Raw genomic sequence first — 26,334 nt, 5'->3', positions numbered from 1 at the left:
GTTTGCGACAAGCGTTAGAATCCATTTGACAAAATATCACAGAATTTTTTAATTTACATCCAAAACCCAGCCAACTGCACTCAAATCGATGATTTGACGGTGGCAAAGGAAAAGAGATATGTTTGTACGAATTTATTTCGGCATAAGCCGGCTATCATGTAAAACCTGTTTTCGGAAGGTTCAAGTGTGGTTCATTGTTGGGTTTAATGAACTGCCTGAATTTATTCTGATAATTGCTTGATAGTTTTGCTGCAAGCAGAGGATGCTGATGAAGAATGTGGTAATTTTGAAACGTGCGTCCATCCAACCATCTTGCAGTCTATAGGTCTTTGCCCAAATAAATTTGACAAACATTCTTTTCCTCTGTTGGTTAAGCTACACTTGTTTTTTAGTCAATGCGTGGTTTTAAGCTGAAATCAAAAAAACAACAACAATGATTAAATAACAAAACCAACAATAATAAAATAAAACGAATGAAAGAAATAAAATTTTGACAAAAAACTATCAAAATAAAAAAATCTTGTTTTGCCGAGTTCGATCAAATTTTGTGGCCATTATGGGAAAAAATATTTCTTCAAAAAAGTGTTTTATTTTTGTTTTATTTAAGTGTTTGTTATTATTTTTTGATCAATTCTAATAGCGACAATTTATTTATATACCTTGAAACTTTGATAATATAGCCTAAAACAAAAATTAAAATTTTTAAGTTTATAGAAAATGTGTATATTTATAGAAAATGTTGTCAAAATTTTATATCTATAGAAATTTTTGTCAAAATTTTATTTTATTAGAAAAATTTGTAAAAATTTAATTTCTATAGAAAATTTTGTCAAAATTTTACTTCTATAGAATTATTTGTCAAAATTTTACTTCTATAGAAAATTTTGTCAAAATTTTACTTCTAAAGAAAATTTTGTCAAAATTTTACTTCCATACAAAATTTTGTCAAAATTATACTTCTATAGAAAATTTTGTCAAAATTCTACTTCTATCGAAAATTTTGTCAAAATTTTACTTCTATAGAAATTTTGTCAACATTTTATATCTATAGAAAATTTTGTCAAAATTTTATTTCTATAGAATATTTGGTCAAAATATTATTTCCACAGAAAATTTTGTCAAAATTTTATTTCCACAGAAAATTTTGTCAAAATTTTATTTCTATAGAAAATTTTGTCAAAATTTCATTTCTATTGGGAATTTTGTCAAAAAATTCCGAAACGTGCGTCCATCCAACCATCTTGCAGTCTATGGGGCTTTGCCCAAATAAATTTGACAAACATCCTTTCCTCTGTTGGTTAAGCAAAAATTTAGTTTAGTCAATGCATGGTTTTAAGCTGAAATAAAAAAACAACAAAACTTTAATTTTCATAGAAACATTTTTCAAAATTTTATTTTGAAAAAAATGTCTATAGGAAATTTTGCAAATACATGAATGCGCGTCGCTGCCACTGAGTTAAACCGAGTATGGGGCAAAATTGTTTTCCCCATGTTGGAAGGTAAAGTTTGAAATGTCTTTTTCTGAGTTTTTAGCAGAATATCCAAGCCTTCTTGTTTTCTTAAACAATTTCAAATTGGAACGATTGTTTGGTGGATTTCGCAAAGCAAAAGGCGATGTCTCAGTAGGCTGAGAATTAAGTGTCATCCAATTAAATTATATATTTTTTACAACTGTTTAATACTTACCATTTTAATTTCCCATCTACTTATGCACTTTTCGAATGAATTGACTAGTTTTACTTACCCTTATTACGGCCATTTTCATGTATCTCCGTTAGACTGTAACTCCCAGTTAACAGAAAGTAAAATCGAAATATCTTCTCTCCGGTTAACTTTAACTGAAATTTTTTTAGCAGTTAAGTTCGTAACTGACATATGGAATATATAGACATGATGACAGACATGTCCATAGTACGGTTTAAAAGTTCGTTAGCTAATGTAGCACTAACGGAGCTTCCTGAAAATGGGGGTTAAGGTCATTTTCATACAGCTCAGTTAGGGTTTAACTGGAAGTAAATTACAGATATCTTATCTCCGGCTAACTTTAATTTAATTAAGCTAAGTTCCTAATTGATATTTGAATGAAAATAGGAGCTAAGAATACTTTTTTCAAAGACACACATATCTTTGCAATTGTTCGTTTGCCAAATTCATTTCGGTTTTAAAGGTTTGATTCAAATTTTGTCTATTTATTTTGATCAGGTATATCTTTATGTTTATTCCAATAAATCTAAGAATTCGAAAGCGAACTCCCAAGAATTATAAATCATCATCCTCTTCACCCACTTCCAGCATAGCCTGCATAATTTTACGTTTTAATTTTTTTCGTGATAAGTCAGAATTTAAATTTCGAAACTCTGTTGCTACCAATTCTCCAAAGGAGTCCCATTGATCACGTGCCGTAATATGGTGAGACAATGAAGTATTTGTGTTGGAACTACTACATATTATAGATCCAATGGCCGGAGTATTACTAACTGATGTGCTAGCTAATGAAGGGACTGTTGTCGTGAGGGTATTTGAAGATGATATCAATGTCGCATTATTATTCGCTACATCATTTGCATTGATTTCAACTGTGGAGGATGTATTATCATGGTGGCTAAGATTAACGATTTCAGCATAGCTGGATGGGGGAACATGTATGGAGTTTTTGGAGCAATTTTGTGATATCTTTTTTTGATTCTGAACAGGTTTGGCGATACAGATTTGTTGCTGTATTGAGTTTGGTATATATTTTTGATCGATGGTATCCTCTCGAACTGTTGATTGGCCACCTACCACTTCATTTATTTCATTTTCAAATTGTTGGTAGTCCTCAGCGGTTGGCGCGTCTTCATTTTGATCTTCATATTGGTAATTCGAAGAAATATCATCATTACAATTAGTGTTAGGAGCTGATATCATAGTAATATTGACGTCATCTTCCGAGCTGTTGTAGTCAAATTTTAATCGCATTTTCTAAAAAGAGAACGAAATTTTGAGTTAGTTAAATAAATAAATAAGTTATACCAAAAATTGTAGATTTTTCACTGGTAAATTGGTAGAATTCTTGATGTTTTGGTAGATTTTCCTCTCCAACTATAGAAATAAAATTTTGAGAAAATTTTCTATAGAAATAAAATTTTGACAAAATTTTCTATAGAAATAAAATTTTGAGAAAATTGTCTATAGAAATAAAATTTTTAGAAAATTTTCTATAGAAATAAAATTTTGACGAAATTTTGTATAGAAATAAAATTTTGACGAAATTTTGTATAGAAATAAAATTTTGAGAAAATTTTCTATAGAAATAAAATTTTGAGAAAATTTTCTATAGAGATAAAATTTTGAGAAAATTTTCTATAGAAATAAAATTTTGAGAAAATTGTCTATAGAAATAAAATTTTATCTAATTGTACAATTATTTTTCGAGCTTTATGGACAGATATAGATTAAGGAACATGGTTAATAGAGCCATTGAAAAGAAAACGCCAGATACAAATCTATACACGCCTGAACTGTACATGTTTCGGTTCGGGCGAATGAACCTTTCCACAGCCTTTAGTATAGATCTGGCTGGGAGAGATAACTCAATTTTGGGCCCTTTATGCTAACTCCTTATGGAGAAAACATTTGGGAAATTTCCTCTTACAAATTGAATCATCTTTTCTCCCACTGTACATCATCTTTTCATATAACTTACAAGTCCCTTAATCTTTATTTTTATTTCGTTTTGTTACATAGTAATGCAACAACACGAAATTTATTTTTAGAAAGCTAATTTGTTAGAATTCACCTAAGTGGTGAACAGTCGAACAATGCTTATTGTGCATTTGGACGTCAATTGCCTGTTTCGGTATCAGGCTAACATGAAATATAATAAGCAACGATGAGCCCGTCGTAAAACTAGGAAAAACACGACTAATGTACGCGTTAGAATTTGTTGTTGTATCCTGGAAACCAGTTTCTGTAAATTGTCACATGTAGAGTTGACTGTAGAAACAATAAGCATTGTTCGACTGTTCACCACTTAGGTGAATTCTAACAAATTAGCTTTCTAAAAATAAATTTCGTGTTGTTGCATTACTATGTAAATTTCCCAAATGTTTTCTCCATAAGGAGTTAGCATAAAGGACCCAAAATTGAGTTATCTCTCCCAGCCAGATCTATACTAAAGGCTGTGGAAAGGTTCATTCGCCCGAACCAAAACATGTGCAGTTCAGGCGTGTATAGATTTGTATCTGGCGTTTTCTTTTCAATGGCTCTATTAACCATGTTCCTTAATCTATATCTGTCCATAAAGCTCGAAAAATAATTGTATAATTAGATATAATGCATTTGGACGTCAATTGCCTGTTTCGGTATAAGGCTAACATGAAATGAAATAAAATTTTGAGCAAATTTTCTATAGAAATAAAATTTTGACAAAATTTTCTACAAAAATAAAATTTTGACAAAATTTCCTATAGAAATAAAATTTTGACAAATTTTTCGATAAAAATAAAATTTTGACAAATTTTTCGATAGAAATAAAATGTTGACAAAACTTTCTATAGAAATAAAATGTTGACAAAATATTCTATAGAAATGAAATTTTGACAAAATTTTCTATAGAAATAAAATTTTGACAAAATTTTCTATAGAAATAATTTTTTTACAAAATTTTCTATAGAAATAAAATTTTGAGAGAAATTTCTATAGAAATAAAATTTTGACAAAATTTTCTATAGAAATAAAATTTTCAAAATACGTTGGTAGATTTTTGGTAAAATCTTCAATATAATCGTATATCTGAGTTACATTGGACAAAAAGTTGTACATTATGTTAGGTTAGGTTAAAGTGGTAGCCCAATTTATTTCAGGCTCACTTAGACCTTTCCATATCCATTGTGATACCACATTAGCTAAAAATACCTATTACATATAGGCTCATTTTTTTATCGTTGAACCCATCCGATTATTTCCTACTGTTTAACCAACCTGATTGTTCCAAAAACATTAGCAGACGGTTTATGGTAACATTTTCCAGGTTCTTAAGTAATCTTAAGCTATGTGCCCCTAAAATTCGCTTACGTCTTTCACCAAAATGCAGAACACTCACACAACAGGTGTTTAATTGATTCTTTTTCCTTCGCATAATGACAGTTCTTGTAGTATTCATTATACTTAACGCCAATAGTTTTGGGAAACTCGTCAATAGTTTTGGCAAACTAGCCAAAACTCGGCAACGACCCATTAAAAACTAACATATTTACTCTGACGGTCTTCCTGCAATAACATTCTTTGGAATCTGTTACCCTCAGTTCGAAAACTGCAGAAGACTGTACAAAGAGTTGAGCAGTTCAATTTTCATTAATAGTACCTGGCCACAGAACTAGGAAATACTTTACATATTCCAATGGAATTGGAATCTGATAAATCCAATATCTGGTAGAAGATCCCTTATGGTGGCCCATTTCGTAAAGTATCCATACGACATGCTTGGATTTAGGACGGGTTATAGTGGATACATCAAATAAGTTTTATATCTGGTTGAAGATGTCTTGTGGTGGCCCATTTTGTAAAGTATCCATACGACATGCAAGGTTTTAGGACGATTTAAAAACTATTCTAATGGCCAGTATCTTAACAAACCAATATGTTTCTTCAAATAGGATGGTCCATATTCCAAAATCAATTGCTATCCCGGGTGGACGCATTATCCAATCCAGCGATTGGCTACTAAACTCCAGTTGCTTCCCAAAAATAATCTTGAGTAGGAAAATATGAGCATAACTAATAATTGTTAATTACCTTATGGGGATGGTATGATGAACTTTGATATCCTCCAGGTCGTGGTTCTATTACATTACGCAAAAAGAGAAGTGACTCAAAGTGAACCCATTTACAACGAATTGTCGTGCCTTTTTCATCTACACCAGCTGTTTCGCCACCACCCGCTTCCACCATTCTTTGCTCCCATTTCTTCATTTCTGTATTAAATTGATTCCTTAGATTATGAATCTTCTTTCCAAAATCGAATTTGGATATTCGCAAAGTGCTACAAATCTCATCAATGGCTCGATTACGTTTGTCCTTATTTTTGTAGGATTCATGCCAATGATTCCATAGGCATTCATGTTTTCTATACAACTCAATGAGTTGATTAATTTTATCTCTTGACCAAGCAGTTCCCGTTTTTGACATAACTATTATCAATTTCGCAGATACTGGTAAAATACTTTGGTTATTTTGTGGAGTAAATTGTTTTTAAATTAAATATTTAATGCGATTTGTGTCTTTTTTATTCTTGCTACAAGTTGTTTTTATTGTGGCTTGGTATGGTATTTGTTTTGCGACATTTTCTATAGCATGTCACATTGGCGTTGGGTTGAAAACAGCATTGCCACATTTTTGTTCAAAACATATGATTTAAAATATGGCAAGTAAATGATGTAATTTCTCTAGCATGCAATTTCAGTATAGTGTAACGTATTTCGATTTTGATCGTCAGATTTGATATTTATTATCAAAAGTTATTTTATTTATTTATTGAATTATTAAACGAACTGCAAACATAATGAATTAATTATGAAAATAAACAGGATAATAAGTGCGAACAATATAGGTTTTCGACCAAATTTTTGTTAATGGTGGTTTTGTTTAGATTATGTAGATGTTACATGTTGTTATTTCATGAGAGAAAAATTTAAATCAGACGGTAGATGTTGGAATGTTTGAAATGGGAAAGAATACTTCCAAACAAGTCATTGAACGTAGGAGGTGATGCAAGTTATTCTTCGCCAAAAATTATTTACATTGGGGACATTTTTACTAAAATCTTACAATGTCCATGAACTAATAAAGAGGTAAACTGGCTTTAAAGCATTATTTGTTTGAGGGTATACTTATAACTACTTAATTGTATTTGCAGTTAAAATGTCCCAGAACTTGAAAAATAAAGACATCATGGCAACTTTTGTCGTAACTCCCAAATTTGATTACGGATGGAAATGACCAGTATCTGACTTTTTAGAGGACATTTTATCACCGGTACAATTACCAACAGTGGACTCTGTAGCTTAGACATCTGAAAATGCAAATTCATCCAAATTCATGGCTACAACTTTAGAAATGGCAAACGATCACTTGTTATGATAAAATCATAGACGAGCCAATATGTTTTTACACATGCCACATTAAGAATTCCATCAAAATAAACGAGATCAAAGCAGAATTTTCGCTAATTTGGAAGAAATTTCTTAAATATAAGTAATCACACATCCGAACACAAGCCCAAATGCAATTTATTTTGCTAGTCTAATCGTCGATTCAAATAAAAAGTACAATGAGGAAGTTTTTTATGCCATGTAATAAATGCTACGATATGTTCCTTCAAGACTTCCACATCCATCCACATACGCAAATAGAATCTGTAAAGCCAGGCATAAGTCCATCAATTGTAGCTAATTTAAAAAGGCAATATATTTTCCTTACCACACTTTTAGACGAAGTGAAAAACAGATGTTGGAATACAAAGTCCCAGAAGATATTGTTGATGGTATTGAAGATTTTGGTCAGGGAAAACGATCCACAAATCTGGATAGCAACAAAAACTCGAAAACTTATTTCAAAACAGAGTTGGTGTGAAATTGATCTTAATGTGAAGGCAATTAGTTCTGGTCAGAATCAAATAAGTATGCCCCTTTTAAACGTTTGTGTCCCATGTCTTTCGTACATAATGGAAGAAAAATACATAAATCGTATGATTTTCCCAATTTAATCGAAAGTATAAAAACAAATTTATATCAACTGGATATGAAACAAAAGATTAATTTCAAAATGTGTTCAAAAATAACGTACAAATATGTTTATCCGAAATTTTGGAAAACAAATGTCCATATCTACCCAATTACTGAGTAACACTATGGCTTCCGCAATACAGACTGAATAGATTCGGACTTGTTGGACCGACCAGCATCAACAACACAAAAATTTTAATATATTTTTTTTTAATATACGAAGTGAAAAATTAATAAGGGCATACTTTCGAAACCCCAACAATTTATCGAATACGCAGACATCATAAAAAAATGAAATACTGCAAGACGGCATTAAATATATGAGCTCAATAAAATATCGGAATAAACAGATCATTTGCCTAGCAGATTTCAAAAACATTTGCAAGATGATTGAACTGCCATCGGATATTTTAGAAGAGCACAGACATTAATTTTATACGGCTTGAGAAATTGCCTTAGGGCACATTGGATAATGTGTTTTCATAGTTGCGGCGATAATTGGCGAAAATAACACACATCCAACAGTAAGAGAAATTCGTTTTATCATGGCAAAACTTATTTCTCTAAAAATTGTGAAACAAAATCTGATAATGACAATAAAAATAACAAAGAACTGCGAAAATGACGACGATTGCCAATTGGAATGGGACTATCTATATCATTACAAACGATATAGACGAAAAGCTTAAATACTGGGCACGTATTATAATAAAAAAATAGTTGGTTATTCACATAAAAAATTTAGCAATCGCAATTTTTTTTTTTTTCAATTAAAAAAGGCAGCTATTAAAGGCAATCAATTACATTCTGGATTGATTGTGTTTTTAGTTTGATTGATTGTTTGAAATAATTTTTTAATTAAAATGTTCATTGCTTTTTTAACTGACTTACGTCCATTTTCATGAAGCTCCATTAGGCAAGTATCTTCTCTACGGTTAATTTTAACTGAACAATTTTCAGCAGTTAAGATACTAACTGACATATGGAATATATAGGCAAGATGACAAATATGTCCATAGTGAGGTCTTCCGAGTCTTATTATTAGTCTTCCGAGTTTAATTAAAAAGTTAATTGTATGAATTAATTTATTAATTGATAATTTTGAACTTCAATCAACTTTTTAGTTAGAAATATGTTTGTGGTATTTTTTCTGCGTTAAGGTGGGTACTATGTTCGGTTTTCGAGTTGGAAATCACTATGTTTTCGCGATTATTCTTCCTGAAATAAATAAAATTATAAATGAAAACATTTTCCTGCAGTCTTCCCCAAATCGAGAGGAACAAAAAACTGCATCAATTCAGTTAATTTATCTGCTTTATATTGAACTATTTTAATAAAGTGATGCGAAAAGCGAAGTACTGACCTTTAATGTGGGTACTAAGTTCGAGTTTTGCCACTAAAATTAAAAATAAATCAGTAAAAAGAAGTATAAAGCTAAACCTCTTTGATGCAAATTTTGTTATAACTTGATGGGGAAACTTATAATAAAGTTTATATTTTTGAAAATGGAATGAGTGGCTAAACTCACCTTTAGAAAAAAAAATATAGTTTCTCTGCAAGTGATGCTTAAACTTTACATAGTTAGTGCGCATAAAATATCGGTTTGCTTGCAAACCTAACCACGCTTAAAATTCACCGAATGTCGCGAATTTTATAAAGCCAAAATTTCGACTTTTCCAAAATTTAGCATCACTGAGCTAAGTTCATCGAGTTAAAAGAATGTTATTTTAAAAATTTGCCACTTTTCAAAAAGTCTATTTTTGGTCCAAAATATTATAGGGCTACCTTCGTAAATGTCAAAAGCCGAGAATAACCAAAAAACCTAGCCTTTGATGAAGATGTACTGGTGGGACACAACAATTGCAAAATTGGACATGGGTACAGCAAATAGTAAAATAGTATAATTAGTGTGTAGATGTTGGCAGTCTTTAACTCATACATTTGTAACAATTCATGCGGAGCTATTTATTACTTAACGACCATCACCGGCAAAGTTTTTGTTGTTGTTGTCATTCATTGGTATAGAAACGTATGTAAAATATTTATAAACAAATCACTTTTGCACCATATTAAAAAATACACATTTCACATTTTTTTATTTTTACAACATTGTTGTATTTTAATAAAGAATGTTTTTTTTACAAAATTTCGGCAAACAAAACTAGGAGCCAATTGGGTTTTGTTAATTGTTTTGTTTTCTTGTCAACTGCAATACTGAGTCAAAAACATCCATCTTCTTATCAATATCGTAATTGTATTCCCTAGTTTGTTATACCGCCATATTCGTCTATACATTCCACCTCCTTCTAGACAGACAAAAAATGTCCGTCCGTTGCTTCAATTTTTTTAAACAGCAAATCAAGAATATATAAATCTACGATTGTCAAGCGGATTTACTTGACTTCCTTAACTTGCAAGCCTGGAGGAAGAGATTGCTTGATTTTCTCGGCCTTCTCCTTGTCATGCACAACCAAAGTGTACAAGAAACGAGAGCAGCGAATCTTGAACTTGGTATTGCTGGGGTTCTTCTTTATTTTGACGGCACGGGCATCAGCACGGCGAGCCTTGTTGAGAAAATCTTTAACTTCTTTGATTTCACGGGGCATCTGGAATAGCAATGTGTGAAGGACATTAATCATACATTCACATTTCCACGCATATGAATGGAAGAAGAAAACTTACAGTGAAATATTTCTTTTGTAAAAAAATACGAGGAAATCAACTAATATTGACGTTTCCACGTTTCGAAAGAAAGAGAAAAGGAAACGCGAAGTTGGCTGCAGTTGCAAATACGAGTTGCCATATTTGAACAAATTATGTCAAAGTACTTAGTTAGTCCCACGCATAAACAATACGTATAGATCGCTTACTAATTTTCATGTCGATAATCTTCATATTCGCAGCGAAATTTTAGATATAGGTGAGTATTAAGTTCGAGTTTAGCCGCTAAAATCGCTAAAGTGAAAACTAAATCAGTAAAAATGCATGAAATTATACATATTTGTTGCAAATTTTATTATAACTTGATGGGGAAAAGCCCAGAGCAAATTTTCACAAAGTTTGTATTCCTTAAAATGGATTATTAAAGAAAAGTAATCGTGAAAAAATGACGTTTTTAGCGGCTAAACTCGATCTTAATACCCACCTTATAATGTAAAAATATATATCAATACAAACATAGTTTTGTCTAATTTTATACAATAATTTATAGAAGAAGGCAATTAAAACTATATTTACTCAATTTGACGGGTAGAAATCAATTGAGTAAATATTTTTATATTTATATTACGCTGAAAGTGTAACGACGAAAATGAAACGACTGTGAAAACCAAACATAGTACACACTTTCACTGACGGGAAGGATTCATCAGTCTCATCGTATTAAAAATTATATAGACAATTCAGCAATTTCTATCTCATAAATGCAGATGCAGTTTTAGGTTACCGCTGCTATTTTTTATTTTTATCAAAAAATGACTGTTTTTCATTTTTCGGCAATTGCAATATTTTTCGGCAATGCAATATAAAGCCATAGTTTATTAAATTTTAGTAGTTGATTTTATTTATTGAAAAATCCATTAAAATAAGTATTTTACTTTCTAAACATGTTACGTTGTTATTTGTATACTCCCACCATAGAATTGGGGTATAATAAATTTTCACTTAAAGGCCGGCATTAAGTTCGCATTATCGTGCTAAAATAGTCATTTGCTCATGGTTAAATTTCTGTAATAAATTATTTCAAAGAAAATAAACTTTCAATTGTTACTTTGGAACATTCCCCACCAATTTATAATAAAATTGCATAAAAATTCTGCCTTTTTTCGATTTTATCTACTAAACTCAAACTTAATACCACACTTAACCCTTAAGTAAGTTTTTCTTGCGAAATCATCAAAATGTTAAAAAAATATTTCCTTCTACGAGAAATTTCATGGGGCATTCGTCTTCAAAGATAAATATATAGCCAGAAAAAATACGCGACTTAGCAAGTATTCATGACCACCCGTGCTTAGTTTTGAGCACTTTGTGTAAGTTTGCTCTCAAACCAATATTTATTGTTAAAAAAATTTTACTTTTCCTATAAAGCTGAGTACTATGTTCAGTTTTCAAACTGAAAACCAGCTTATTTTCACGGTTACTTTTTTTAATCAATTAATTTCGAAATATTAAATGGTTCGCAATCAATACATTGGATCTTTTCTATCCATAATTTGAAGAGACTTGGTAAAAATGTTATCGTCTTCATATATATTTTTGCACTTTTAATTTAGTGTTTTGGTGAAAAACTCGAACATAGTACTTACCTTAAGCCAAGAAGAGTTTACGGTTTTTTGGGGTAATAATAGTAATAAGTATCCGTACATTCCCCACATTGTGTTGGTTGATCATTTTTCTTACCATAGACGATGAATGGGTGTCAGTATCTTTTTAGAAAACTATGTAATCGTAAATATAGCCACCTCAAACAACCAATACTTTAAATATAAAAAACTATTTAGTGAAAAAAAATCCAGATTTTTTTTTATGTTTTTTAACATAAAAAAAAACATAAAAAACAGTCGGGTCTACGGCCCGGGGCGGACACGGGGTTTTCAACCCTGTCCAAGGACTGCAAACCCCCATTTGGAGTATGTTTATTTCCCGAAAAACTCGAAAATACCAACTCTAAAGGGCTACAACAACAGATTTTTTTTGGTGTTTATAACTTTCCTACACACAAAGTACGCACAAACACCCAATTTACTACTACTTCATAGCTACATGCGTTCTGCGACGAGTTTTAATAAACGCGTATATGCGTTTTGTGAAATATTGACATTCCTTTTCTTTGAACAAATCTCAGTGATTGTGGGACCGGGTAGTATTCCTTGTATGCCAATATAATGAGCATGAAATGGGAATTTGGTGCGATCAATAACTAAAAGAATGTCGGCAAAAACTACATCATATAGTTTTTTTACCTTTGATTTCTCTTAATCTCAAAACTGTAAATATTCAGCAAACAAATTTCCAACATTTTCCTTCTCTTTCTAAATTAAAGAAACTTCTCATGATGTCAATAACTTTACTTAAATATTTTTAAACTATAAACTATTATGCGACCAAAAAAGTCTGTACTTGTATTAAAGACAAATTTTACTCTTTTCACATGGAACTGTGGTTCTTTCAATGGAAATAATTGCACAGCATTAATATCATCAGCAAAGAAAGGTTGTTCATAACCCGCATTATCGATTGCATCTTCTGATTGTATTTCTATTCTACCTTCTTTCGAAGCAAAGCCTCCTTGAAATTGCAAACTGAAAGAGGATATGGATTGGGGTTCTTCAAACTCTATAGATATGTATTGCGGCGAACCCTGCAATGAGATAAATATTGAAGTATAAGAACATGGATAAATAATATAATAAAATTAATAATATTTCTGGATTGGGAAATGTTATTTTTGTCTTTTACACGAACATAGAATTGAGTTTTTCTAATATCAGGGACCATGAACGAAACAAAACATCTCAAATCCCAAGTCCTTCACAATATGATACCTACATATATGAATTCCACTTGTATCTCGTTCAAAAGGGTTCTTAAATAACATCTAAATGAAGGCAATTTACCAAATCGTTAATTGAGTATAAACAGCTCATTAGTATATCAAAGGCCTTGCATGCAGATTCTCTAGTCAAACGCGGACATTATTTAATATAAAGATTATATTAAGTTAAATTTGAGTATTAAGTTCGCCGCTAAAATTTTCATTTTTTCACGTTTACTTTTCTTTAATAATTAATTCACTTTAAAGAAAATAAGCTTTTTAAATTTTTACTTTGGATGATCCACCATCAGGTTATAAACAAAATTGCCCAAAAAAGTTATAATTTTATTCTGCTTTTACAGATTCATTTTTGATTTTAGCGGTTAAACTCGAACTTAATACCTACATTTATGGAAAAATATACATTTTGTGTGCATCCATTCACCAAGTCGAATTTATAGATAGGATTTTATCTGACCTATATTTAATTGACTTTGGAATATTAATATGGAACTTGGAATATTTTTCTGCCACAATTCTACGTTCTTTTAGACATGAAGTGAGTGGATTTTCTCCAATATATATCATGTGTTTTTCCCCTCTGTAGGCACAGATTTTTTTACAGAAATCAACCTACTATAGAATTCCATAAATTGAAGTCTTACCTCATTTGAACTCCATGCCGTGTCAAATTGTCCATCATATAAAAATTGTTTACCATTTTGTTTCGTGTCTTTATTTAGTACGGAGCTTACACTATATAAGAAGTCTTAGTATTAGAAAATTTAAATAATTGTCATTTAATTGATATAAGATACCTGCATTTAAACTTCTCAGTCAATAAAATATTGTTTTGGTCCATCTTGCACCTATTCCTTTTCCTGGTGGTCAATGACAGTATGTTTTTTTTTTTTGTTTTGGGAAATATAAAGAAACCTAATAAAAAATCGCTCAGGTCCATTCGTATCGTGAAGTGTAAATGTTGAATATTTATAACGCAATATATAATTAGAAGCAGAGCTCTAGAGAGAAATCACAATCAGCCAATAGCGGCAATCGTTGGAATTTTGTCTTGTTTGGAAAATATTACGTTTGACGACACCTACTATAAGAAACAGGCATCGTTGACGCCAGCGTACATGAGTGTGCTCATCGTAAATACAAAAACAGACGATAGAGAGATAAAAACGAAAAATTTCAATGCATCGTCAACAACAAATCTAGTGTTGAATTAATATAATTAGTTGAAATTAACAATTTGTTTTAGTAATTATAATAATGATAAAAGCGATATTAGTTTTTAATAATCATGGCAAACCACGCCTGTCGAAATTTTATCAATATTTTGTAAGTAATCATCTATTGATTTGTATTCACTTGTATGGAAATAAATTTTCTGCATTTTCATTTTCTTTAGAATGAAGATATGCAGCAACAGATCATTAAGGAAACATTCCAATTAGTATCTAAGCGGGATGACAATGTTTGTAATTTTCTCGAAGGTGGCAGGTGAGTCTCAATTCGTCATGATGTGGCACACATATGCTTTACGGTTCACACGAAATTTAGTGAATAGTCCAAAATGCTCTTGAAACTAAACATAAAATTTGTTTTGACAATGTACAATATGCTAAGTTGTTTTGGCAAATTGTTCATATTCGCATTCTTTCATTATTTTCGCATAGTCAAATATTTCCCTTAAGCATCCCACAAAGCCAACGTTAGTATTTGAAGTAGAATGTATGAAGATTCCAAAGTTGCAACAAACCATATAAATAATAAGGAACATTTATATTACAATGTTCTCCAATCAGCGAGAAAATAGGAACAGCAAAACCTGCGTTTTCTGTCGATCGAAACTTTTGTTTGAGATATTTTCAGGTGTTGGCTGCGCTTACTGCAACGATTTTTTCACGTCCGTTTTTTAAACTTCGGAGAAATGGTGCAATTATTCTGGAATCTTTGTACTTCGGATATGGGAATGGTTAAAAGGTAATATAGAGGGCCAAATTTCAACCGGATCAGATGAAATTTGTTCCTCCATAAGATTTCGAAGTTTTACTTTGAAGGATTGGTTTATATGGGAGCCATACATAATTGTTAGACCGATATCCAAGGACACATACACAATACGTACCAAATCTCAACCGGATCGGATGAAATTTACTCCTACAGAGGTTCCAGAGGCCAAATGTGGGGATCAGTTTATATTGAGGCCATATATAATTATGGGCCGATTTTTACATGATAGTTAGAGGGCATATACTGACATTAAATAAAAAATTTCAAACGGATCGAATGAAATTTGCTCTTTCAGAAGCATCCGTAAGGCACCAGGGGATCAGCTGTATATTGTTATAGACAGATATGGATCAACTTTTCGAGGTTGTTATGAGCCATATATTTAAATTTGTTCCTCCTAGAAGTCCGAAAGTCAAATCTGGGTGTCGCTTTATATGGGAGCTATACCTAAAAGTGGTCCGATATGGCCAATACCACCTCACCTACATAAATCACAAATACTTGTACCAAGTACTAAGCAGATAGCTTGATTTCCACAGACGGACGGACATGGCTAGATAGACCGAAGATTTCACCAAGACTTAGAATGTTTATACCTTATGGGACCTGAGACCAATATATTGATGTGTTGCAAACTGAATGACACAGATTGGAGGCCATAAATATGGTCTAATTACAAAGGAGATATTAAAATAAAACACTTTTCTTAAAAATTGTATTAACGTTTTTCTTGTAACATTTTCAAATAGGTATGTATATAAGTAATATAAACATCAATATAGCAAATATACGTTCATTAGGTGACAAATCTCCTTAATTCTTGATTTGCTTATTATATAAAAAAAACAACTATTAATATATGTTTCCTTTTATTACAGTTTAATCGGTGGATCTGACTATAAATTAATATATCGGCATTATGCCACTTTGTATTTTGTCTTCTGTGTGGATTCCTCCGAAAGCGAACTGGGAATCTTGGACCTTATCCAAGTTTTTGTAGAAACTTTGGATAAATGTTTTGAAAATGTTTGTGAGCTTGATTTAATCTTTCATGCCGATGCAGTACACCATATACTTGCTGAACTCGTAATGGGTGGAATGGTTTTGCAAACCAATATGTCCGATATTATGGCACGCATTGAAGAACAAAATAAGCTAGTGAAACAGGAAGCTGGCATATCTGCAGCGCCTGCACGTGCAGTGAGTGCGGTAAAGAGTATGAACATTCCACAACAAATAAAGGATATTAAACTTCCCGATTTACCGCAAGCCATTAAAGATTTAAAATTCTGACCAGGCCCAAGCAGCAGCAGTTCAACGTTTGTTGACAATTTCGTTTTGCAACGCCTCACATCTCCGACATCCAATATGAATCCGACATCAGCTTTTAGTACTCTAGCGGCCTATGCATTAAATAATACCACCAACAGTAACAATAATAACAACCTATCTTTTGGCAACAAAAATTTATATACATCGTCAGTTACACAATTTCTAAATCAATCCATCTATGAACCCATTGAAGATGATGAATTTCACAATACATTTAATTCAGATGCCGTTGCAATTGCATCGGCCTTCAATTACGACTACTATCAATCGCAATCATCTATGGATGCTGAGAAATCGAATGCATTCGAATCAAATCATGCGATGAATAGTCAAAGTGTCCCGAAAAATTTAGCCGATGTCGCTGAAGCTCATGAACAAAGTTTAAAAATTATACGAGAATCATTCGATCTAGGTGGTTTGCCAAAATCTCAAGAAAGTAACCCAAATTCTAAGAAAAAACACAAAAAATCAAAAAAGCTAAAGTAATTCATTACATGACGTGTTGAAAAATGTTATAAACATGAATGCAAGTGCAATCTGTTAGTGAGCAGAGCTATATGTTGAATCTCGGATGTCATATGATTATACTGAGGAACTTCCTTTAATCTTTACTTATATCTTCTTGTACTCCCAATACAAAACTGTGTATATTTTTATTATTTAATAAAATTAATTATTACGTTCGAACAATGATAAGCGTTTGCTCATTGTATGGTGAGTAGAAATATTTGTGTTGAAAGCGTCGTCGAAAGAGACACTGTAAATTGAATTGAATCACTGTAAATTAGATTCAAAAAATCATGATGTGAAACAATTGTTTTTTTTTTTTGGAATTTTGAAAAAGCCATGGAAAAATCAAACAAAAGAATTTTCAAATTTAGAAAAATACAAAATGCCGAACTCGAAAAATCGAAAAGTCGACTTTAGCAAAATATCAAAATAATACAAAAAGTGTAAAAGAGTTCGAAGAGCAGACTTTTTGATTTGTGATAACAATCCCTAGGCTATATGGGGATTATAAATTAGACGTCAACCATCTTTAGCAAAAACAATGTGAGTGTTAGCAAAATAAGATGTTTTCATCATTGTTCGAACTTAACTGTGAAACCCCAAGAAGCAGCGGCAAGATTTGTCTTTTTGTCGATTTTTTTACTTATTAAAAATAACTTTATCATCAAAGAGAATTGAACCATTCACAAATCCATATAAGTTAAAGGTCAGTAAAAATTTCATATTTCGCAAATGCCAATCAAAATTGAAAGAGCTAAAGTTTTTACTTTATTTATTTATTTTGTTGTCAAAGATTGTCTTTAAAACCATATTGTAAAGCTTAGGTATAGTGGCAGCCCGAAATTTCAGGCTTAGCTTATTCGTTCCATAGCGATACCACAGTGATGAACTTCTCTCTTATTTATTTATTTTATTTATTTAATCAAAGATAATTGAGAAGAAGATGCAGTCGTTATACTCAATTATCTTTGATTTAATCATTGACAAGGGACCCTTTTTTATAGCCGAGGAAGTAACAGTTAAAATTTATTTTCTGTGAAATTCGTATTAATTCGAAAATATGTATATAATTAATGACTACAGTATATTTGATTCGAAAAATATGCCTAGTTTAGTTATGCAACTAAAAATATCTAAAAAATAGAACAAATTCCTTTTCCCAAAAATCGCAGAGAAAAACATGAACAGTCTTGTAAATGGCAACATTTTTCGTCGAGTCAGTAATATTAGGTTTGTTGTTTCAGCAAACTAGACTGCTTTCCCTTTCACAGCAGACAAGAACTGCCGGAACTACTAACTTGTTTGCTGTCGTTATTGACTTCTTCCTGAATATAATTAAGGCTTAACTAATCATATTGGATATTTAGTCATAAAAAGAGGCTAAACAAGTATATAATAAATTTACAGTTTACATATGGCGACTATACAAGATTTTGGATTTATAACACCCCTTTTTTCTGAGCCACGGTTTCCTCAGTTGAATTTCCTCAGTAGAATTCTATCAAAAATGCTAGATTATTTATTGTTTGGTAGATTGGTAGAATTGCTAATATTTTCTCTAGAAATATGAAATTTGGACAATGTTTTCTATAGAAATATGAAATTTTGACAAAATTTTCTATAGAAATAAATATAACAATTTGACAAAATGTTCTATAGAAATAAAATTTTGAAAAAATTGTCATATAAATACAACTTTGAAAATTGTCTTGTCATAAATAAAGTTTTGATAAAATTTTCAATAAAGGCCGGTATGCACCTCTAGCGAAAAATTTCATTCCCATAAGAAATGCATTGCTATTTATGCTAACGAAATTTTCGGTAGCGTTCAATTTCGTAAACTGGTACGCACCTCTAATGAAAATAACAGGGTTGTCAAAAGCATATTATGGCAGCAAACATTTCATTTATTACAATCATTGTGTGCGTAAAAGTTTTAAAAGGTCTGTACATAATAAACAATTTATTTGAGGAATATTTGGAACATATATTAACAATTTTTAAAAGCGATTAGCTGGTTTAAAATTTGTGTACACAGCCCTGTTTTTTTGTTGTAGACTTAAATAAATTTTTGCTACCGAAAATTTCGCTAGAGGTGCATACCGGCCTTAAAATAAAATTTTGACAAAATTTTCTCTAGAAATAAGATTTTAACAAATTTTTCTCTAGAAATAAGATTTTGACAAAATTTTCTCTTGAAATAAAATTTTGACAAAATTTTCTATAGAAATAAAATTTTGACATCAGTCTTTTGTAGTTTTTGGTACAATTTTTTTTAATATAACATTTTTTATAGAAATATAAAATTTTGATAAATTTTTATATAGAAATAAAATGTTGATAAAATTTTCTATAAAAATAAAATTTTTACAAAATTTTCTATAGAAATAAAATTTATACAAAATTTTCTATAGAAGAAAAATTTTCGATAAAAATAAAATTTTGAAAAAAATACCATATAAATAAAATTTTGACAAAATTTCCAAAGAAATTAAATTTTCTATAGACATAAAATGTTGACAAAATGTTCTATAGAAATAAAATTTTGACCAAATTTTCTATATAAATAAAATTTTGACAAAATTTTCTATGGAAATAAAATTTTGAAAAATTTGTCTTGTCATAAATAAAGTTTTGATAAAATTTTCAATAGAAATAAAATTTTGACAAAATTTTCTCTTGAAATAAAATTTTGACAAAATTTTCTATAGAAATAAAATTTTGACATCAGTCTTTTGTAGTTTTTGGTACAATTTTTTTTTAAATATAACATTTTTTAGAGAAATATAAAATTTTGATAAATTTTTATATAGAAATACAATTTTCTATAGAAATAAAATTTTGATAAAATTTTCTATAAAAATAAAATTTTTACAAAATTTTCTATAGAAATAAAATTTTCGATAAAAATAAAATTTTGAAAAAATGCCATATAAATAAAATTTCCAAAGAAATAAAATTTTGACAACATTTTCTATAGAAATAAAATTTTGGCGAAATTTTCTATATAAATAAAATTTTGGCGAAATTTTCTATATAAATAAAATTTTGACAAAATTTTCTTTAGAAATAAAATTTTGACAAAATTTTCTATAGAAATAAAAATTTGAAAAATGTTCTATAGAAATAAAATTTTGGCGAAATTTTCTATATAAATAAAATTTTGACATAATTTTTATAGAAATAAAATTTTGACAAAATTTCCTAAAGAAATAAAATTTTGAAATCAGTTTTTGGTAGTTTTTGGCACAATTTTCTTTGGAAATATAGCAATCGGTTAACGAAAAAAAACAAATTTGACATTTTTTATGGACCTAACATTTCAAATTTCATGATAATTGTATGTTAGGGATCATCCTTAATAATTCTATAAACAAAAACCATAAAACCGCACCTCTTCGGATAAAATACAATGAACGCCCCAAAAAATAAAACGTACACGAGACGTAAGAAAATATCCAGAAATAACGAGTGTGACAAGAATTCTTGCCAATAGCACTTAAATAAAATCCAACTCCGCACAGTTAACCCTTTACCTTGATAATACTACCAAACCAATATGTATCATCTTGAAATAATGTAGCAAGAGTTTGTTATTTGCTTTTTTGCTATTCGCTTGATAGCGCCTTCATATTGTGTTGCCTGCATGAGTGGTGTTTTCAGGGCACAGTAACTGACAGACAAGTAGACATACTAAACCATCCATCCATTTGCCTGCCCCATGTATGAAATTACAACTAGGAAATGGAAAAGGGCGTAACGCCCATATCCCTGGTTTACTTTGCTTCGAATAGGCATTTGCCCACAGTATTTAGTTTCTAGGTTTAGTTTCTATATGTTTGTATACACACACACACAAACATGTTGGAAAAATATAGCTAAATTACATAGAAAATATTTGGAGCTGATGTCTTCTACTGCCACTCCCACCCACACGCAAATGATGATTATTATTGAAAAAAAGCTACAACAAAATCTTCGCATTAAACCCATAATGAAGTTGCTTTTATCGATTGAAAGAAGGTTTAATGTAACCTTGTGGCTACTTTAATAAAAAAGTGGGCGTTTAAATAAAACGCCATTCATTCTTACATTTCTCCGTCCAACTCTGTGTTTTTTTTTCAAAGGGGATAGGCATTTGAGATAGATCCTATACACTCACAGAAAATCTCAGTTAATTATTGCAAGCATCCATAGCTGCTTTCTTGACATTTTAACCATTTTCTTGCTATAACATTAACACTACACTTGCAGTTTTTTCGGAACCCTAAAAATTACAATTTTTTGTTGTTGTTTTTTTCTTTCTTAAAAAATACACTCAAAGAAATTTGTTAGCGGACTCAGAAGAAAAATCTGTTAAAACAGCAAAAAGTATGCTGAAAAAGGGAATGCAATCACTGCTTGCTGAAACAGAAACATTGCCTTCCTAGTTTTTATGCTCAACTATTTTAAAATTGAATGCCAACTAATTCGACAAAATGTAAACCTAATCTGAAGAAAAAATAAAATTCAAACCTCACTAGCGAGAAATAAAGGGCGCGAGAATTTTTCGAATACCAACCTTTTCATTTTTCGAACACCAACCTTTTCAAGTCCACCCCATTTTTTAAACCTTACTTAATATGGGTTGTTTATCATTTACTCAAAAATTTGTTTAGCTTAAAATCTTGTATCCGCTGCATAAAGTACATTTGCTTTCAAATATGTAGCCAAATATTTTTTACAAAACTGTTACCTTAAAAAATGTAAATATTCGTGTTTTCAAAACACTATGATTTAGGGCTGAAGAAGAGAAAAAAAGACAAAGTTTGCTGAATTTTTGAGGATGTTTCAGACACTCCCTTTTCCATTTATTTTCTTTCGACACACCCAATTCTAATTTTATGGAGAGGCGTGTCACTTCAAAGTCGTAGCTGTTTGTTTCACCATCGAAGCATTTAATAACAACCAATTCTTACATGGGGTTAGTGTGTATGTGAGACACGAAAATTTTCCATTGATTAAATGAAGGCTGTGATACCTAGTAAGAATATCCTTGAATTCAAGGAGATTTCAAAGAATAATATTTGAAAATACATTGAAATATACCAAATATGTTGTAATTACCAACGATTTAATCAAACATATTTCAATAACATTTAATATTATTCAAATCACCAATGTATCGTACACAAATAAAGCATAACTTTAAGATATTAAATTACAATAGCAATACTTGCAATAAAGACTAAATTAATTTCAATACAAATTAATGGTATATACACACACTGTATATATAGATCCTACGAATTTTCTGTCCTTATCTCTTAGAAAGTAAATTGTCGATATTATTTACATGCGAAATGTTTTTTATCTACTATTGAAGTTTTGTAGCATTATTTAAAGTCTTTTTGGACTTGAATTTTGATCAATGATTTCATTTTTCATCTAATTCTGGTATGAGTGGTTAGATGCTTCTTCAAATGGTCACTTCGCATGAAACGTTTTTCACATTCATTGCAAGCGAACGGCTTTTCACCAGTATGCGTGCGTATATGACGATTGAGATCATCCGGACGTTTGAATTTCTTTGGACATTGTGGGCAGGGAAATGGCCTAATATCACCCGAGTCCGTTCCCGCCGCACCCGTTAATTTATTTACAGATTTCTTTAAAGGAGCTAATGCTAATTGATTTTGTGATGAAGAGGAAATACTGGATGCAGGAATAATTGTTAGTGGTAATTGTGTAAATGGTGGTAAGTTGGCTTCCGGCATGATAGCATCATCATCGGGTTCTTCCTCTTCTACGCGTATTTTGGGAGCTTTTAGTCGGAATGTTGGATACGTTTTTCCCAATGTTATAGCATGTGGGTGTTGTTTAGGATTATTGCTAAAACATTCATGATATTTAGCTATGTCTCTTGTACTACTGGATCCATTAAATGTCGGACTGTTTCCTTTAGAAAAATTTACGGGTTCCTCCTTGATATTGTCTGTAGAAAATTTACTATAGTCTGGTCCAGATAATATGGGTTCACCTAAAGATAGAGATGTTTCAGTTTTTACAAGTTCGAAATTCGGCTCGCATTTTATGTGGACGGTATCGTGAGATCTTTCTACACTATTGGTTAAAGGCAAAAGTCGCTGTGGAGGATCTTTATGTCCTTTCATGCCAACTGATGTGTGCTTCTCATGTTCTTGTTCCGATGCTTGTCCCTCCATTTTTGTTTCAAAGCTTGTCATAAAGCCTGCCGTGATTTTCATTGCTTCGGGTAAAATTGGTGCTATCGGATTGTGTAGAGATGACACATTGTTGCTTCCAATCGGATGCTTTAATATTTTGGTCCTTTTTGCCATTTGTACTGCATGTGATGATGACCGGTCATCGTTTATTATTCCATTTTGTTTCGCGTGTGTGGATAAATGTTTGGTCAAGTGATCACTTCTCGAGAATTTTTTGCTGCATTGAACGCATTCAAAAGGTTTTTCTTTCGTGTGCGTCCTTATGTGGCGGGTAAGTTCATCGGACCTAGTGAAACCTTTTCCGCAACCTTGAGCAGTACATACAAAAGGTTTAATTCCTGTGTGCCATGTTAAATGAGATCGAAGGTGAGAACTTTTTCCGTAACTTTTGGTACAGTTTAGGTAAGGGCATTCATAACGCTTTTTCGGATTGATGGCATTTGGTGTGGGCATCAATTTTGTTGTGGGCGTTAAGCGAATTATGGGTGAATGCACATCTGTTTTCAAGGGAGTTGTGAATGGCAAAGTCTTTGTATTGTTACAACCATTACCACTTGCGCCAAAGTCATTTATATCAATGTTTGGTTCACTTTTAATTTTTAATTCCCCTTTAGAAGATAGATCTGGAGAATTCCTGTTTCCATTCGAGGATTGATTTCTATTATGGTTTGGGTTAGATTGCGAGGTGTTCAGAACATTGTCACCACTCCCACATCCAGCATTTTCTTCGTCGTTCAACACACCCTGTTCTATTTTAATGGACACACTCTGAAAGTCAGGCATTGTTGCTATGACCATAGGCGACGTCGATGTGGGCGTGTCAGCCATAATCAACTGAAAGCAGAAAAAATAATGAATTTAATTTTTATAGTTCGAAATATATACTTTAAATATCAAAAACCTTCCCTTACCACATTAGAAAAATAAATAATATTAGATTAGTAATTGCTATTGATTTTTACGCCTTCTTTATTTTTCGGTGGGCGTATTTCGTATTTTTCTTTTTTCAAACACCTCACTCACGGCTGCAGTCCATTTTCAATTTTTTAAATCAATTCCATATTATAAGCCGAGAATTTTCATACGTAAACCTATTTTTGCTTGTTTGCGAATAGTATTTTAATTTAAAAAACAAAAATTTGAAGTATTTTTCAAGAACAGTTTGTTTTTGTTGCTCATCGAAGTGAACTCTTTGATGGTTTTATCTGCTCTGACATGAGAACAACATGAGAACGAAGTCGGTAATTTTTACAATACGCCGAACAAACTCCAGAGATGGAAAGTTTATATTTCTAGGCATCCTCAAAGAACATAACTTTAATGAGATTTCCCATAAACACAAACGTTTGAAAAATGCTAATTTTCAACAATTTTTCAAACATGTTTCCAAGGCAAAATTCTAGGGATAATTTATTCATATTCGACAAAATAAAATAGATAAAGGCCGGTATGCATCTCTAGCGAAATTTTCGGTAGCAAAAATTTATTTAAGTCTACAACAAAAAAACAGGGCTGTGTACACAAATTTTAAACCAGCTAATCGCTTTTAAAAATTGTTAATATATGTTCCAAATATTCCTCAAATAAATTGTTTATTATTTACAGACCTTTTAAAACTGTTACGCACACAATGATTGTAATAAATTAAATGTTTGCTGCCAAAATAGGCTTTTGACAATCCTGTTATTTTCATTAGAGGTGCGTACCAGCTTACGAAATTGAACGCTACCGAAAATTTCGTTCGCATAAATAGCAATGAATTTCTTATGGGAATGAAATTTTTCGCTAGAGGCGCATACGATATCTATCCCACATTATAGAACTGATCGAAAAATAATTATGTATATTATCAAAAATTTCAACAAAACTTTCTCTCAAAACTGTATTAAAATATATTATAATGCGGCCAATTTGAATTAAAGAGCGTGCTGGAACGCAATTCACAAAATAACCATATTAAACTGATAGTATGATGTAAATAGAATGCAAACTGCCGATTTAATGAACATTTTCATCCAGAAATTGTTGACATGGAAAAACATCAATTTTTACCAATTTTAATTGGTTGCACTTTGAAATGCTTCTGGAAGCTTTCTTTTCGACAAGCCACCATCATTTTTTCATCGTCTAGCTTCTAAATGCTTCCAAGAATGTAGCATCCAAAGATTAATTTTCTGCAAAGAGATTTGAGTTTAGTGACTTCCCTAGGTTAGGTTAGGTGGCAGCCCGATGTATCAGGCTCACTTAGACTATTCAGTCCATTGTGATACCACATTGGTGAACTTCTCTCTTATCACTGAGTGCTACCCGATTCTATGTTAAGCTCAAAGGCAAGGGACCTCCTTTTTTTGGCCGAGTCCGAACTAGGGATGCCAGACGTGCTCTTTTAAAGAGCACATGTGCTCTTTTTACAAAATGTGCTCTTAAAACAAGACAGGCCAAAAGAGCACGCAAAAGTGCTCTATTTTTAGTTAAGTGCTCTTTTTGTGCATCACAACAAATTTTAATCCAAATCGATTCAATAAATTGTAAAAGTAAATTGAAAATACGCAAATGTTACACTAAGAGATTTTCCTAGCCGTTATTTTCTAATTAAATAGCGTTTTCAAAGATTATCTGACTATATGCTTCCTCTTTTTCCAATAGGCTCATGAGTTTAGCTCCATACATGTATGAGAGAGTTGGGAAAAAATAGGTATGATCAAGAACAAGGGGCAATTTGGACATCTTGTTATAATTACAGTCTTTGAGAGTCGTAGAAGAGCACGCCGATGTTGCTTCTTCACTTTGTACTCTGTTCTAAATGTAAACAAACTTCTTCTATAACGTTTTTCACGAAAACTCCAAAAATGACTTGCAAAGTATTGTAAAAAAATAAGCTTGAGTTGAAAGTGGGTTATTTATGTTTATGGTATGAACCTTTTTGTTATGTTTAAATGAATTATAT

General features: G+C 31.2%; 5 protein-coding genes across 5 annotated transcripts; 1 reads left to right on the top strand and 4 right to left on the bottom strand.

Annotated features, from left to right (window-relative positions):
• Positions 1 to 2,159: 2,159 nt before the first annotated feature.
• On the bottom strand, positions 2,160 to 6,453 carry LOC142240930 (uncharacterized). Its single transcript, XM_075312676.1, has 2 exons — positions 5,776 to 6,453; positions 2,160 to 2,961 (listed from the first exon to the last, which is right to left on the bottom strand). The coding sequence occupies exons 1-2, from the start codon at positions 6,166 to 6,168 to the stop codon at positions 2,260 to 2,262; spliced, it is 1,095 nt and encodes a 364-aa protein (XP_075168791.1). The 5' UTR covers positions 6,169 to 6,453; the 3' UTR covers positions 2,160 to 2,259.
• Positions 6,454 to 9,853: 3,400 nt separating this feature from the next.
• RpL38 (ribosomal protein L38) lies at positions 9,854 to 10,578 on the bottom strand. The gene is made up of 2 exons (XM_075310646.1): positions 10,446 to 10,578; positions 9,854 to 10,369 (listed from the first exon to the last, which is right to left on the bottom strand). The coding sequence occupies exon 2, from the start codon at positions 10,367 to 10,369 to the stop codon at positions 10,157 to 10,159; it is 213 nt and encodes a 70-aa protein (XP_075166761.1). The 5' UTR covers positions 10,446 to 10,578; the 3' UTR covers positions 9,854 to 10,156.
• Positions 10,579 to 12,811: 2,233 nt separating this feature from the next.
• LOC142241518 (nuclear receptor 2C2-associated protein) lies at positions 12,812 to 14,269 on the bottom strand. Its single transcript, XM_075313304.1, has 3 exons — positions 14,118 to 14,269; positions 13,965 to 14,055; positions 12,812 to 13,125 (listed from the first exon to the last, which is right to left on the bottom strand). The coding sequence occupies exons 1-3, from the start codon at positions 14,258 to 14,260 to the stop codon at positions 12,832 to 12,834; spliced, it is 528 nt and encodes a 175-aa protein (XP_075169419.1). The 5' UTR covers positions 14,261 to 14,269; the 3' UTR covers positions 12,812 to 12,831.
• Positions 14,270 to 14,443: 174 nt separating this feature from the next.
• On the top strand, positions 14,444 to 17,343 carry or (AP-3 complex subunit sigma-2 or). Its single transcript, XM_075313303.1, has 3 exons — positions 14,444 to 14,646; positions 14,717 to 14,808; positions 16,200 to 17,343. Exons 1-3 carry the CDS (start codon positions 14,578 to 14,580, stop codon positions 16,612 to 16,614), a joined length of 576 nt encoding a protein of 191 aa, XP_075169418.1. The 5' UTR covers positions 14,444 to 14,577; the 3' UTR covers positions 16,615 to 17,343.
• Positions 17,344 to 21,970: 4,627 nt separating this feature from the next.
• On the bottom strand, positions 21,971 to 24,601 carry LOC142241516 (uncharacterized). Its single transcript, XM_075313302.1, has 2 exons — positions 24,299 to 24,601; positions 21,971 to 24,221 (listed from the first exon to the last, which is right to left on the bottom strand). The coding sequence occupies exon 2, from the start codon at positions 24,213 to 24,215 to the stop codon at positions 22,587 to 22,589; it is 1,629 nt and encodes a 542-aa protein (XP_075169417.1). The 5' UTR covers positions 24,216 to 24,221; positions 24,299 to 24,601; the 3' UTR covers positions 21,971 to 22,586.
• Between the last annotated feature and the right edge of the window lie 1,733 nt (positions 24,602 to 26,334).

Source organism: Haematobia irritans, chromosome 5 (genome assembly GCF_050003625.1).
Source record: "Haematobia irritans isolate KBUSLIRL chromosome 5, ASM5000362v1, whole genome shotgun sequence".
Classification (NCBI taxonomy): Eukaryota; Metazoa; Arthropoda; class Insecta; order Diptera; family Muscidae; genus Haematobia; species Haematobia irritans.
This window is presented reverse-complemented; position numbering and strand designations above follow the sequence as displayed.

Bases quoted from the DNA above. Each gene is read 5' to 3' on its own strand.
- LOC142241516 (XM_075313302.1), bottom strand. From the start codon at position 24,215: ATGGCTGACACGCCCACATCGACGTCGCCTATGGTCATAGCAACAATG.
- LOC142240930 (XM_075312676.1), bottom strand. From the start codon at position 6,168: ATGTCAAAAACGGGAACTGCTTGGTCAAGAGATAAAATTAATCAACTC. The intron at 2,962-5,775 runs GTAATTAACAAT...TTCTCTTTTTAG, and splicing joins CATCATACCATCCCCATAAG to AAAATGCGATTAAAATTTGA.
- RpL38 (XM_075310646.1), bottom strand. From the start codon at position 10,369: ATGCCCCGTGAAATCAAAGAAGTTAAAGATTTTCTCAACAAGGCTCGC.
- or (XM_075313303.1), top strand. From the start codon at position 14,578: ATGATAAAAGCGATATTAGTTTTTAATAATCATGGCAAACCACGCCTG. The intron at 14,647-14,716 runs GTAAGTAATCAT...CATTTTCTTTAG, and splicing joins CGAAATTTTATCAATATTTT to AATGAAGATATGCAGCAACA. The intron at 14,809-16,199 runs GTGAGTCTCAAT...CTTTTATTACAG, and splicing joins AATTTTCTCGAAGGTGGCAG to TTTAATCGGTGGATCTGACT.
- LOC142241518 (XM_075313304.1), bottom strand. From the start codon at position 14,260: ATGGACCTGAGCGATTTTTTATTAGGTTTCTTTATATTTCCCAAAACA. The intron at 14,056-14,117 runs GTATCTTATATC...CTTCTTATATAG, and splicing joins ACTGAGAAGTTTAAATGCAG to TGTAAGCTCCGTACTAAATA. The intron at 13,126-13,964 runs GTAAGACTTCAA...ATCTCATTGCAG, and splicing joins CGGCATGGAGTTCAAATGAG to GGTTCGCCGCAATACATATC.